At 36.0% G+C, this 14403-nt stretch overlaps 3 protein-coding genes across 4 annotated transcripts; 1 reads left to right on the top strand and 2 right to left on the bottom strand.

Annotated features, from left to right (window-relative positions):
- Window positions 1–1351: 1351 nt before the first annotated feature.
- LOC144562950 (small COPII coat GTPase SAR1A-like) lies at window positions 1352–3578 on the bottom strand. The gene is made up of 3 exons (XM_078312321.1): window positions 3344–3578; window positions 3119–3250; window positions 1352–1971 (listed from the first exon to the last, which is right to left on the bottom strand). The coding sequence occupies exons 1-3, from the start codon at window positions 3470–3472 to the stop codon at window positions 1651–1653; spliced, it is 582 nt and encodes a 193-aa protein (XP_078168447.1). The 5' UTR covers window positions 3473–3578; the 3' UTR covers window positions 1352–1650.
- A 745-nt stretch (window positions 3579–4323) lies between these two features.
- Window positions 4324–10613, top strand: PRL (Minichromosome maintenance (MCM2/3/5) family protein). Of its 2 annotated transcripts, XM_078312313.1 has the most exons (16): window positions 4324–4412; window positions 4494–4561; window positions 4657–4716; window positions 4802–5031; window positions 5305–5482; window positions 5742–5864; window positions 5958–6047; window positions 6318–6460; window positions 6645–6822; window positions 7188–7379; window positions 7877–7896; window positions 7927–8049; window positions 8464–8667; window positions 9117–9282; window positions 9802–10023; window positions 10435–10613. In XM_078312313.1, exons 1-16 carry the CDS (start codon window positions 4382–4384, stop codon window positions 10537–10539), a joined length of 2133 nt encoding a protein of 710 aa, XP_078168439.1. In that variant the 5' UTR covers window positions 4324–4381; the 3' UTR covers window positions 10540–10613. The 2 variants fall into 2 exon arrangements, with proteins under 2 accessions (XP_078168439.1, XP_078168432.1); XM_078312306.1 differs by having other exon boundaries at window positions 4326–4412; window positions 7877–8049.
- Window positions 10614–11182: 569 nt separating this feature from the next.
- Window positions 11183–14340, bottom strand: LOC144562923 (antigenic heat-stable protein). Its single transcript, XM_078312295.1, has 4 exons — window positions 14214–14340; window positions 13389–13500; window positions 12387–12502; window positions 11183–11974 (listed from the first exon to the last, which is right to left on the bottom strand). The coding sequence occupies exons 2-4, from the start codon at window positions 13491–13493 to the stop codon at window positions 11620–11622; spliced, it is 576 nt and encodes a 191-aa protein (XP_078168421.1). The 5' UTR covers window positions 13494–13500; window positions 14214–14340; the 3' UTR covers window positions 11183–11619.
- Between the last annotated feature and the right edge of the window lie 63 nt (window positions 14341–14403).

The following is a 14403-nucleotide window of genomic DNA, read 5'->3' as shown; positions in this document are numbered from 1 at the left end:
GTTGTGTGTGTGTATATATATTATTATTTTTTTCCCTATTTGAATTATCCCAGTCAATCCTGTAGTGGTGAATAGGGCTGGCAAAAAAATTCGAGGTTCGTGATTCGATTCGGGTTTGATTCGGGTTTGATTCGAGTTTAATTCGATTCGAAATGGGTTCGAATTGAAACGAACCAAACTAGGTTCGGTTCGGAATTAATTCAAACCAAACCCAAACCTAGCCTGGTTCGATCATTTTTATGGTTCGAATCTCATAATAACATCGGCCGTCCATTTACCTGATGAAATTAAAATCCAAAATAGCGAGTCATAATTTAACTTAGCCGACACTCCCTCGCTCTCAAATCTCAAACCTAGTTCTCTGTCCACCTCTCCCTAACTCACTCTCCCTCTAGCTCTAAAATATAGCCGACGCTCTCGGCGACTGGCTGTCTCTCCAGCTGTCACTCCTCTCTTCGGCCTAGATGACTGTCTCTCCTCTCTTTTCGGTCGTCTCTCATAGTTCATACCAGGAAAGCCGTCTCTGATGTATTTTTTCATTAACAATTTTTCAACTTAAAAACACTCATTTCATAGTTCATACCGGTAAAAGGAAGCCATGTGAATTGTTCCGCGAGAAAAAAATAATGTATAAACTACCGGTATAACTAGGACTGCTAAAAAATAATTTAGTTCGTGATTCGATTCGGGTTCGATTCGAAAAATGTATAGTTCGAAATGGGTTTGGTTCGAAATGGGTTCGGTTTGAAACGAATCAAACCAGGTTCGGTTCGAAATTAATTCAAACCAAACTCAAACCTAGGGTAAGTTCGGTTCGGTTCGGTTCGGTTCGTTGCCACCCCTAGTGGTGAAAACGGTATGGATAATATCCGATCCGTATTCGATCTGTATTTGAAAAATTAGATGTAAATATCTAATATTCAAATATCCATATAGATATGGTTACTGATATAGTTTTACGTTTCAATTATCTATATCCGAATAGTAAATATATATAATATATTTTAATATGTATTATGAAAAAAATATTTTATTCACTATTATAATTAGATAAATATTATAAACTTTAATATTTTATTTTATACTATTTTAATAAATATCCGATTCAATCTATATTCATATTCAGCTGGCATCTGATTCATATCATATTTGGAAAATTAAAAAGAGATATGGATATGGTTTCCACTATTCGCACTCAATCCTGGCCTCATTCTTTTCTATATTTTTCAATATACTTTAAATGAAGATTTTTCGTAGCATATCTATAACAAAGAAAGAGAGAATTATTTTCTTATGAGCATTTATGTTTGTTCCCCTTATCATCTTATCCAATCAGAGATGGATTCCTATGAGCATTTAAGCTTGTTTGTATCATATTAATCCAGATAATATCCAAAAATATGAAATGAGCACCTAGAAAGAAATGCTCTAGTCATTTCTTACAAGCAACTGGAAATGCTACCATAACGTTTGTTCCATCCTTCTTATCCCGAGACGTACCAGAAAATATAAAATAAATCATAAACAAAGGAGGAACTGTAACACCTTTCAAAGCATTCTAATGTAAAAGTGAACAAAAGCAAACTTACCTATTCAAACCCTACAAACTAAAAGAAAGATCAAAGTTTGATACCATAACCCCACCATAACTCATTTAATGTACTGAGACATCCATTTGAAGCCTTCTCCGTAACCCATTTTACGCACAATCGAACACATGAACACCTCAAGAGGGCGCACGTTTGACTCAGTCAAATCCACCTTTCCTTTACCAGTAGTGAAGTTAGTCAATCCCAAGCTGTACCTCAGCTCCTCTTCTGAGGCTGCGTAAGGGAGGTCAATTTTGTTTCCTAGCACCAAAAATGGTACGCTTGCCAGTGCCTCGTCAGAAAGAAGTGCATCTAGTTCGCGTTTTGATTCGGCAAACCTCTCTCTGTCATAGGCATCCACCAGGTAAACCACTGCATCCACCTGTCGTTTTGTTAAAAAAAAAAAAAGGAAAAGAGAAGCTTGTTAAAGACGGATGGTTTTCAAATTAACCCGACAAAAGTCTCAAATTATGATGAATAACCCTTCAATACGAGAGATATACCATATAATTATAATCCTACAAAATAAAAATCCACTTACATCCCAACAAAACATGGAGATGCCAAACAAAGTATATACTGCTTCCCTCAATGCCAACCAAATAAATTAAAAAATAATATGAGGGATCCACTTACTAGTGACACATCATGACAAATACTATTTGTTGTATTACTAATTTATGCTGGTATTCCAGATTACAAAGCTAAACCCTTGATCTCACGAACAATGTCTATGCATCAAGAAGTTGAAAAATTAACAGGTTGCTTCTTTAATTAATTTTGTGGCTTTGATTTTTTTCACCTTTTGATCTTATACAATGAACCTAACCTAATATTCATAATTCTCTGTGGCCAAGTATTGCTCATAAGTCATGACACAAATGACACAACCAGTTTGGGTTAGAAATTGATACAAAAAAGAAGGGTTGTCATGATTTGTTGCAACAAGGAGTTGCCATTTGATCCTTTCTCAACAAATAAAGTATGATGTATACAGATCGGAATATTATACATACACATATAAATATTGTATGCATATATGTTCAGTACAAAGATTATCAACATATCATATTTTGTATGCATACTATTTATCCGTTAAACCTATTCCTTGAATTTACCTAGAAAAAACTATTGTTCCTTAATAAATATTGGTCTCTCAATGATGAAAGAGGAGGGTAATTTGGTAACTTTGAAAAATCACAGTAATAACAGAATTTATATCACCTAATTCAAATCAAAACTGTGAGTTTATATCCGGACAGTTCAATCTACTTTGGCACAATTATTAAAGGGTCCCGTGCATTTCATTTCGGAACAGATTGACCTGAATTCTGATCGGATGGTCCGAATCCAAACTAAAAATTTAAGTTACTTCCAAGGATCCGGACTCGTAATAACACCCATTCATATCCATTTAGTGAAATTCTCATTTCCAAAATATCAAGCGAACTATGGGTAATTAATTTATTTTGAAACTAATTAATTTGTAATTATAATCGTAGAAGAGGAAAGAAGAAATGTAGATAGACCTTAGCATAGTAGTCCTTCCAAACACGGCGAGCAATTTGATGACCTCCCAAATCAAAAGCCTTGAACTTGATCTTGCCTACGCTGAGCTCCTCAGAGGTGGGATACTGTGTGGGTTGGTGTTGCACCAATTTCTATTCACATATCACATATGAAATGAAATGAGAAAGGAAGAGGTAGCAGTAGCAGTAGGATATAAACTATAAAGTAAGGAGAGATGGATGAACCTCATCTTTGAGCATATGAAGAAGCGTGGTTTTACCAGAGTTGTCGAGGCCGAGAAAGAGAATCTTCGCTTCCTTCTGCCACAGCCCCAGCGACGCTAGAACCCCGTACAACCAATCTATCACAAACATCCTCTCTAACCTTTATTCTAATCCCAAATCGATCGATCGATCCTTTGCTTTCCTGCGATCCACACTTGGACAGTCGGACACTTCGACCGAGAGAGAGAGAGAGAGAGAGAGAGAGAGAGAGAGGTAGGTATCTTATTCTTTCTTATCACAGGCGGATTAAGAATAGGGAAGGAAAAACCAAGGTGAGAAGAGAGGTATCACCGTATCGAATCCATATTCCCTGAGGTAACAGAATATTTCTGTTTGAATCACTACCGTTCGATAGGAATCCGGACCAATCCGGCTGAGGTAGAACGCACGGATATGCTTTAATAGTCGTGCAGATTCTGATTAGAAGGTTCAGATACAAACTGAAATATTTTGTTACCTTAGGTGATACGAATTCATCAGTATCACAGGTAGATTCGAGATAATTTAATATCACCTGCGTTAACTTGAAATTTGAGTTTAGAATTGGACGGTTTGATCTGCTTTACCACGAATATGAAGGGGGATGTACATTCCATTTCGGGCCCTGATTCTGATCGAACGGTCGATATGTAAATTTAAAATTTCAGTTACTTTAGGGTACTGGACTCTAATTGGAGAGAGCTCTGCTACTGTTCCTCCCACTACACAGCCCAGTACGGTCTCTATTTAACAAACAAAAGCCCAACAACAAGCCCAGCTCAAAACATTTTTTTTTTTTTTTGCAGTTAGCTCAAAACATTTAACAGCTCACAGACAGTCCCTTCAATGAATCATGGACTTCTCCTGTTCAAACCAAATGGAGAGGTTCTTCTTACTTTTCCCGCCAAAATAAGTCTCCCCTCTTCCCGCCATATACGGATATACCTCCTTCCTTTCCCTCCATTTCCCCCCTCCCCTTTTCTCTCCTAGGTTCCTGTCCATCTCTCTCTCAGTAACACCATGGAGAAGCTGGATTTCGCCGCTGACAAAGGTATCTATCTGATCCCCGCTTCTTTCTCTCTTTACTAGTGTCGTTTTCTCACTCTAAGCGTTCTCTTGTATTTCTCACCAGATCGTGCAAAGGATTTCCTGACGAACTTCGCTGATGACGATGGTGAACCTAAGTATCTCAATCTCCTCGTAAGCTCTCAATATTTTCCTCTCCCTAAAAATCATATCCTTACTGTTACTGTTACTGTTACTGATACTGTGATGTTATTGTTCACTGTCTACAGCAAGATGTGGCAAATCGCAAGATTCGTGCAGTTCAGATTGAGCTGGATGACCTTTGCAGTGTATATTTCTATTCTCTTTCATTAATTTAGTGTTAGATCCCAAAGCAACTTGGCATTCATAACCAGTAAAATTTACAAATTGCAGTATAAGGGAATGGAGGAGGGGTTCTGGGAAAGAGTGATAGGAAACACAAAGAGGTACGTGGGAGTATTTGCGGAGGCAGTTGATGAACTGATGCCTGAACCGACAGAGGCCGTTGCAGCTGATGAAGATCGAGACATCCTCATGACTCAGCGTGTTGATGAGACGTCAGATAGTGCGGATCCCAATGCTGATCCACGTCAGAAGATGCCTTTTGAAATCAAGCGCTTCTTGTAAACACACCTATCACTTTTGTAGCTTTGTCTTTTGGCCAATTATTACTAACAAGTCAACTAATTTAGTCTTATCAGTGTCAGTGCTCAATTATATTACTGTGCCTTTACCCAATTTTGCTAATCAGTTGACAAGTATTGTTCACTTATTCCCCTCAACTTGTGCAATAAAACCTCACATTTGCTTTGAAGTTTGTTTTTCATCCTTTTAAATTTCCCTTTTAAGTTTGTTTTTCATGATTTGCTAATGTCAATTATATATTGATGGCATAGTGAGGTGTACATTAAGGCGGTGACAAAGAGTACCCCTATGACAATTAGACAAGTGAAAGCAGCAAATATTGGGCAGCTTGTGAAGATAGCTGGAATTGTTACTCGCTGTTCTGATGTGAAGCCACTAGTGCAAGTAGCTGTTTACACATGCGAAGACTGCGGTTTTGAAATCTATCAGGTTTCCATCCCTTAATTTGTTACATAATGTCATTTATTTTCCACTTATATCCAATTAGTATGATCCGTGTATACAAATTTATTTATGTGCAAACAGTATGTTTCTTCGTAGTATACTGTTTGGCTTTGGCCCATGATCAGTACCAGTGAAGTGGTCTAGATGGTACTGCTATTATCTGTTGTACTTATGAGTTCCTTGAGATGTAATAGGTTACATGATTCAATTGGTAAATTACTGATGTAAAAAGTTGAATAAACAGGAAGTGACAGCTAGGGTTTTCATGCCCCTGGTTGAGTGCCCCTCAAGCCGTTGCAAAGTTAACAAGGTGAAAGGAAACCTCATTCTGCAACAGCGTGCCTCCAAATTTCTTAAATTCCAAGAGGTATTTTCTTCCTAAAAGTCTCTCTAATTTCTCTAATTTATTATTCTTCAGGAAAACTATTGTAGTTTAACTGTGCTGTTTATGTTTTTTCAGGCCAAATTACAGGAGCTAGCTGAGCATGTGCCAAAGGGGCACATACCCCGTGCACTGACTGTTCATTTTCGAGGGGAACTCACTCGGAAGGTTGGTATCCTTCTGAATTTTTTTATATTTTAATATGTTTTTCCTTTGTTCAAGACTTTCATATACTTGTTACATGCATTTGATATTGGTACTGATACAAAGAAAGATAAATTGGTATTGATACACAAAACTAAGAGTAAGTGAAACAAGAACAAAGGAAGATAAATTGGTATTGATACATGTTTATTCTCCTTAAAAATATTGCTACTGGTAAGAACTTTCATATACTTGATACATGCATCTGATTTTGATATATTTTCATTCTGTCAGGTTACACCTGGAGATGTGATAGAGTTATCAGGCATCTTTTTGCCAATACCATACACTGGGTTCAGAGCAATGCGAGCAGGTTTGGTTGCTGATACCTACTTGGAGGCCATGTCAGTCACCCATTATAAGAAAAAGTATTCAGAGTAAGTATTTATTTTTATTCCCCTTTTCTCTCTTTTATGTTCAGAAGGCCTTTCAATAACAAACTACCCAAAATTTCGAGAACAAGTTGAATGCAAACACAAAATTAACAGTGACCAAAATAACCCCCCTTCCCTTTTCCTTGTAGTTATTATACATAATCAAGGGCTTTCTTTTCAATTATAGATATGAACTGAAAGGAGATGAACAGGAGCAGATAGAACGACTAGCTGAGGATGGTGATATATACCACAAGCTTTCAAAGTCACTGGCACCAGAAATATTTGGGCATGATGATGTCAAGAAAGCCCTTCTCTTGCTTCTTGTAGGTGCCCCCCACCGCAAGCTATCTGATGGCATGAAGGTAATTGGTGCCTCTCTGATCAACATTTGCTAAACAGCGCACTTTTATCAAGACCCCTGGCTAGTGATTAACACTATTACATTTCGGTGTTAATTTTCAATGTTTTTAATCTAATCGCCTTTAACTTGTTTACTTCTCAATTGCTAATCTATTTCTGAACAATCATGATTGTTAAACAATTTTTTTAATTGAACTGAACCAATTCAGTAATGACTAATCTTTAGTAAAGCTCTTAATTAGATTATGCCAAGTAGAGAACCTCTTCAAATAATGGACTCGAGAGGGTGGGTAATTATCATACAATTATTGGTTTTCCATAATTACATCTTCTTGGGTCAAAAAATAATAGTAAAAATGTGTAACAGATAAGAGGAGACCTTCACATATGCTTGATGGGAGACCCTGGTGTTGCCAAGAGTCAGCTGTTAAAGCACATAATAAACGTCGCTCCAAGAGGTGTTTATACCACTGGAAAAGGTAGCAGCGGTGTCGGTCTCACTGCTGCAGTGCAAAGGGACCCTGTCACTAATGAGATGGTTCTAGAAGGAGGTGCATTGGTGAGCTCCATTTACCTTTTGTTTTGATTAAATTACAATTTTACATGATTAAATATCCAGAAAAGTTTATAAACAAAATTATCTTGTCACACAGTCATAAGCCTTCTAGTACAGCAACTTTGTGTCTTTTGTTTTGTGCTGTCTTAATTGAGTTTCTGTACTGGGATGCTAATGTTGATAATTAGAAACCTATGCTTGACCGGTTAAACTGGTGCAGTTTGCTGTAAGCATCTAATTTGTGTAACTGTATTGTAACACTTACCATAAGATAGATTTTGCAGTACAGGAGTGCCGAAACATGTAATCTGTACATGCAAATAAGCTTGCGACCATGCAAGTTCAAATATTCTAATGCACTGTTATGCATGCCATGCCATAAGTCTTAGTACATAGTTTGCTCTGGAGAAAATATTATAAGACTAAGCATTTCTTGTGAACTTTATAAAACTAAAATCTTGAGTTTGCAAAAGTAAACACTTTTAAATGCACAAATGCAGGTACTGTCAGATATGGGGATATGTGCAATAGACGAATTTGATAAGATGGAGGAATCAGACAGAACAGCAATTCATGAAGTCATGGAGCAACAAACTGTAAGCATTGCCAAGGCTGGTATCACCACTTCTCTCAATGCCCGTACCGCTGTTCTTGCCGCTGCCAACCCTGCATGGTACCAAAATCATATCTCAAACATTTTTTCCGAGTAATGGTTTTGATCTATCATAAGAAAGACACTGATAACTTGGTTGGTCTACAATGTAACATTTTGATGAACATTTAGACTACATATTTTTAATTTTAATGAAAGATGAAATGAGAACTACATAGATAAAAAATGAGTTTTTTTAATAGAAAAGGCAATAAATTGAGTAAATTTGTGAGTTTTTGAAATTTGGAAGAGTAAATATGATATTAAGAATTTTATACGGGGGAATACATAATTTCGAAATTTTTAAGGGGTATACATGAAATTCCCCCTTTTTTAAAAACTCCACTTGTGTACAGCTATTCTGTTTGTTTAAGTTTGTATGATATACTTAGAATTACAGTTTTTTCTATTTAATATATACGATTCAATTCATAGGGGAAGATATGACCTGAGGAGAACTCCAGCAGAGAACATTAACCTGCCACCAGCTCTTTTGTCACGTTTCGACCTGCTCTGGTTGATTTTAGACCGAGCTGACATGGACACAGATCTCGAGATGGCCAGACACATCGTGTATGTGCACAAAACACTCGAGTCCCCTTCCCTTGGATTCACGCCTCTTGAACCATCTGTACTTAGGTAATGATAATATTTCATTATCCTATTTTACTTCAGAGTGATGCTATGGTACTATGCATAGTGCAGATTGGTCTGTACTATGGATCAATATTTTTGTTTTCAAAGTCCAAATAGTAGATATGAACCATTCAAATCGATTTAACATTTTTAACACCTTTTTTACTATTTTTTTAGATATGTAGAAAATCACTACTTCTGAATGGTCTAGAATTTTTAGATTAAGTGATATTCTACCTATCTTAAAAAATAGTAAAAAATTGTAAAAAATGTAAAATTGGATCTACAAGTATATTTTCATACGGAGATCGTGTTGAATGGTTCAGGTCAATTGTTTAGATTTTGAAAATGGAGATATTGATCCATAGTACGGACTAATATACGCTATGCATAGTACCATAGCATCACTCTTGAGAGTATATTTGCAATTTGTAACAGTGAACTTGGAACAGGGCGTATATTTCGGCAGCTCGGCGGGTGACACCATGCATTCCTCGAGAGCTGGAGGAATACATAGCAACTGCTTACTCTAGTATCAGGCAAGATGAGGCCAGATCAAATGCTCCCAATACTTACACTACCATTCGTACTCTTCTCAGCATCCTTCGCATCTCTTTTGTATGCCTCTCTCTCTCTCTCTCACATCAACAGAATAGCAAAGTATGATATCCAACTCTCCTCCCCAAATATAATTAAAAAAAAAAGCAAACTATTTCTACTTGGTTTCTTCATGTGAAAAGAATGGTAAGGAGGGGTAGTTTGGGAATAATGTTCTAGAGGTACATAGATTGTCTTTAAGGTTTGTAGTGGTACACTGATGTTTTAATTCTACTGTGCTTCTGGTGGTATTTGTTACTTTATGGTTTAGCATAAAAGGTTAGCGTGCACTACTGCAAAATTTTAAAGTAACAGGTACCTCTGGCAAAAAAAGTTGAAATATTTCCATGGAAATTTTTATTTCATATCTTTAAAACTAAGGTTTATTAAAAAACAAGTCAGGTAAGCTTTTCAAGCCAATGGTACCTCTGGCAAAAAAAAGTTGAAATTTTTATTTCATATCTAATTTCTTCTGTTGCTTTATGGATGATATTTATTATTTTATAATTGAATATACTTGTTTTTATAATTTTATTATAGGCTCTAGCAAGGCTTAGATTTGCAGAGACAGTTGCACAGAGTGATGTGGATGAAGCACTGAGGCTGATGCAGATGTCAAAATACTCGTTGTATTCTGACGATCGTCAGAGGGCCGGGCTTGATGCCATATCTGACATTTACTCTGTCTTGAGAGATGAAGCCGCTAGAACGAACCGCTTAGATATTAGATATGCTCATGCTCTCAATTTGATCTCTAGAAAGGTAAATCATATGAATATGCAACAGTTATTCATGTCAATAGTGCTAGTATCAGTACTGTTGTACTCATTATCTCCGTTTTTAAATTTCAAATGGTCAATCTGAACCGTCCAACATGATCCACATTTTGTAGAATTTCACTTGATTTGAAAATTCAGGACCATCCAAAAACAATGATTTTCTACTTGTCTAAAAAAATAGGAAAAATATTCAAAAAAATATAAATTTCTCTCCAACTACATTTTCACACAGGAGATCATGTTTAATAATTCGGATCGATTGATTGAACTTTGAAAATAGAGATATTAGTCCATAGCACGGGTTGATCCGTAATATGCATATATTATCATAAAAAAAGATGATTAATATTTGGCATTTTCTTTTTTGAACAATGAAAAAATAAAAATAAAACAGGGATATAGTGAAGCTCAATTAAAGGAATGCTTGGAGGAGTATGCATCGTTGAACGTGTGGCAAATCCATCCCAATACATTCGACATTCGCTTCATTGACCCTTGAAACCTTTCTAATTCTAATTAATTAGTGTACAATTGTGTTATTTTTTTCTCTTGTTAATGTTCAACTGCTTTACTTGGGTAGTTTGATTTATCTTTAGTAGAAACTAGACAAAGGTTTGCTTCTTTTTTTCTTTTGTTGTGAAATGATTCAAAATATGCTCTTATTAAGAACTAAAGAAAATGTAAAAGCAAGCAGCTAGAGAAAAAAGAGCAGTTATAAAGTACGTAAAGCTGGATGTAAACCAAACCAAAATTAAATAATTTCGGATTCAAAACGGATTCAAAACAATTTGGCTTGTTAAATGTGTTTGGATGTGCCAAAAATCTAATGTTGAATTTACTGTTGATATTTTATCCATAACATTTTTAGTTTAACTCTATTTAAGATGATTCAAATCTTTTTGGAAAGCATGAAACAAGCCCTACGACATAGATTCGTAAGCTCAAAAATTTGAATCGTAACCTTCAATTTTGAACCTACACTGTACATTTTTTGACCTAAACTTAATACATAGTAACCCAATTCTGGACAAATAAATAAAGAAATATAAAAAAATAGAACAAATGAGACTTATTTTAAGGTCAACTACGGTCAAATAATATATGAATTAAGCTCTTATAAGTTCATTAGATATTGAGCCCAAAATATCAACTAGTCGGGTTAAGTTGCTACAACTATTTTAAGGTTACAGCTCCAAGCCAAAGAAGGTACACTTGCAACAATGAGAACAGCAGGGTTAGTTGGATTAGCGACTATCCAAATTCGGGTTAGTGACTATTTCATGTTTGGGTGAAAAAATAGCTATTCTCAACACTTAGGTTAGCTCACATTAGCCGCTATTCTGCTAACCCATTGAAATGTTGGGTTTGCAGCTATTCCGAATTCGGGACTAGCACGCTATTCTCACTAACCTCACTCTCAATCCAAACGCATCCATCACACTAACTAATGCAATGTACATTTCATAATACTTGACCATCACAAAAACAAGATTAAAAAAAAACAAAGATTAATCTAACCTAATATTTTGCATTTTTATGCTTCCCTAATAGCTGCAGCCGAATCAGTCATTGCCATAACTTATGTACTCCTGTTCCCTGAAATCTGGGGCCCACTATCTTCTGATGAATCGGTTGCCGGCCGTTTTCCTGTTCCGTTTGGGAGTGCATCTGCATCTCCACTTTCATGCAACTCGGCATCATCAAAGGATCTCTTCCTACGTGAAGAAGAAGAAGAAGAAGGCTGCTCTCCTAAATCTCCATTTTCTTCTTGTGGCGGATTATTTGTGGCCAATGGTGGTGCAGCCGGGAGCTCTGTAAGGCCACTTAGCCGAAAGAAAACCCTCTCAACTGTGTCAGTAATTTCTTTTCCCAAGCCTTCACTTCCTGAAATTATCTCCCATACCGCCTTTGATGCTTTCTCTAGAACTGGAGTTCTGTAGTCAAATTACAACATTTGGTAAGCAAAATAGATAGACATTTGCAATTCTGGTTTTTGATGGCAGTACAAACAGGCAAAAGTACCAAGATTAACCACAAATTTCTGTTTTTATGTACCACTTGGTACTTACAAGAGTGTATACTGGATTTTACCAGATTGCATGGTACAAGTATCAGCTTGACCAAAAAAATTTCCACCTTTATCTTCTTTCATTTTCCTTTTTTCTTGGCTTGTTTGACACTGGAATTATGGTTTTCCTTTAAAAAAATGCCATCAAAATGGGAAATAAATACTAGAAAGAAGGGGCAGTACGATTAGTTGAAATGTTTTGGGGAGTTCATAAGAATTCAGATAATCAAGTCAAAAAGGTTTATCAAAAGTATTCAAAAAAAAAAAAAAGGAATTACTCTAGCTCCTTTCTGAGGGAGTCAAACAAGTCCCTCTTGCTCTGTTTCTCTGCACCCGGTGTATTCAAAGTTTTGCTCTGTTCTACCATCGCCATCGTATCTCTTTTCATATCTTCCTGCAACCATGCAAATTGATTAATATAAACACAATTCTACACATAATAACATCAACTTCCATGAAATGTCTATAATCTACATGTACTGTTGCACATAAATATCGATATGACGACCTCTCACACTTTTCCTTAATATAATAGCTAGTTCAATAATACTCTTATCCCTTTATATCAACAAAGGATAATTTAGTAAACACATAGATAATTTATTAACTTCCATTAGTTACAACCCTAAACCCTAAACCAAATTTCTCAAAGTCTTACACCCGGTTTTGACCAGGTAAGTTACTGGTATGGTTATACACAGGGCAATTATTTGTTGTACCAGTATACAAGTCTGACCAGAATTATCAATCTCGTCTAATTCCGTCTTTTCTTTGCTATTAAATTGGGCATAACTATAAAGTAAAATTAGGTTACATCAGGCAACTAAGAAGTCGTTGCAAAATTGAGGCTTAGTACAGTATGAGGTTGAGTAAGATTCAATGGGTGCTTCATTGTATGCTCCAAAAATACATATTTCCCTAATTATCCAAAGAATGAAAATGGAAGTAGCCATTTTATCCCAATTAAGCATCAGAAAATTTTTATTTATGAATTTGTTTGCCAATTAGACCTCAATTAAACCTAAATGCCCAATGATGCCTCAATTTATGCCAATTTGGCCCCAATTAACCCTCAACTGCACATCATCAGTCCTAAATTACACAATTAAGAAAAAAAAAAAAATATATCAAATCGACACAATTAGGACCCAAACTAAGAAAATCACTTATCCCTTTTATTTGCTATCTACTATGGTGCCTGCCATCAGGCACATTATCAAAACCTAAAATTGCAATAATTCGTTAAGCAAGAAATCAGAGAAGGATGGTAAAGAGCTTACATTGGCTTTGAGTTGAGATATGACTTTCATCCTTATAGCATCAACTGTACCGTCATTCATCAGAGATTCCAACACATCTTCGGGTGCCACCACATGCTCTCCCATCTACAACCTAAATTACTAAAGAAATTATTAAGTTTACCCAATTTATTCTGCTGTCATGAAATAAAAACCATAAGCTTCAATTCATTGGGAACAAACAAGGGGCTATCATATAAATAATGCCCAACAAAATTTATCCCAATTAAGCCTGGAACATGCAAGTTATTCCAAAATCAAACTAACTGAGCCTCAATTGAAATCAATTTGTGATTGATCGTCCATAATGGGATAGTACAGCAACATTGCAACAAAATCAGAAACCCCAAAACACAAACAATATATAAGTGAAAAGAAGAAAATAACTCTTCGAAATAAGGATTGCAGTTGATACTAGAAAAGGACTTAACACAGTAAACCCAATTTATTCTACTGTCATGAAATAAAAACCATAAGCTTCAATTGATTGGGAACAAACAAGGGGCTATTATAAAATAATGTCTGACAAAATTTATCTCAATTAAGCTTGGAATGCACAAGTTATCCCAAAATCAAACTAACTGAGCCTCAATTAATTCTTAATTTCCAGTAAATGAAGCCTCAATTGAAACCAATTTCTGATAAGAAGAAAATAATGCTTAGAAGCAGGATTGCAGTTGATACTGGTAAAGGACCTAACACAGTAAAAGTAACAGTACCAAAACACAGAGCGAATATCCTTACTGAATGGTTGGATCTAAAGGGGGAATGGATGGAGGGAGGGAGAGAGAGAGAGAGAGAGAGTACCGTTCAAAGTTCACCGAGCTATAGAGAGAGAGAGAGAGAGAGAAGAGAGAGAAACTGAGAAGTGCGAAGCCGGCGAGGAGCGACGCTTTCAGCTGCTCTTGTTTTGCTTTAGAAAACGGAGAATTTCATAAATACCCTTCACAAATCTAAAAATTACGTATTATTTCTTATAAGTATGAGATGGTTGGGC

The sequence above is a fragment of the Carex rostrata genome, chromosome 1, assembly GCF_964058835.1.
Source record: "Carex rostrata chromosome 1, lpCarRost1.2, whole genome shotgun sequence".
Lineage (NCBI taxonomy): Eukaryota > Viridiplantae > Streptophyta > Magnoliopsida > Poales > Cyperaceae > Carex > Carex rostrata.
Note: the sequence above shows the minus strand (reverse complement) of the source record. Positions and strands in the feature narration are given on the sequence as shown.

What these genes read in the sequence shown, in the direction of transcription:
- PRL (XM_078312306.1), top strand. Translation starts at nt 4,382, where the DNA reads ATGGAGAAGCTGGATTTCGCCGCTGACAAAG. An exon ending in CTAAGTATCTCAATCTCCTC is followed by an intron (nt 4,562 to 4,656) that starts GTAAGCTCTCAA and finishes CACTGTCTACAG; the next exon opens with CAAGATGTGGCAAATCGCAA. An exon ending in TTCTAGAAGGAGGTGCATTG is followed by an intron (nt 7,380 to 7,876) that starts GTGAGCTCCATT and finishes GCACAAATGCAG; the next exon opens with GTACTGTCAGATATGGGGAT.
- LOC144562950 (XM_078312321.1), bottom strand. Translation starts at nt 3,472, where the DNA reads ATGTTTGTGATAGATTGGTTGTACGGGGTTCTAGCGTCGCTGGGGCTG. An exon ending in TTCATATGCTCAAAGATGAG is followed by an intron (nt 3,251 to 3,343) that starts GTTCATCCATCT and finishes ATATGTGAATAG; the next exon opens with AAATTGGTGCAACACCAACC. An exon ending in GGAAGGACTACTATGCTAAG is followed by an intron (nt 1,972 to 3,118) that starts GTCTATCTACAT and finishes ACAAAACGACAG; the next exon opens with GTGGATGCAGTGGTTTACCT.
- LOC144562923 (XM_078312295.1), bottom strand. Translation starts at nt 13,493, where the DNA reads ATGGGAGAGCATGTGGTGGCACCCGAAGATGTGTTGGAATCTCTGATG. An exon ending in TATCTCAACTCAAAGCCAAT is followed by an intron (nt 12,503 to 13,388) that starts GTAAGCTCTTTA and finishes GCATGGTTGCAG; the next exon opens with GAAGATATGAAAAGAGATAC. An exon ending in TCCCTCAGAAAGGAGCTAGA is followed by an intron (nt 11,975 to 12,386) that starts GTAATTCCTTTT and finishes ATTTGACTACAG; the next exon opens with AACTCCAGTTCTAGAGAAAG.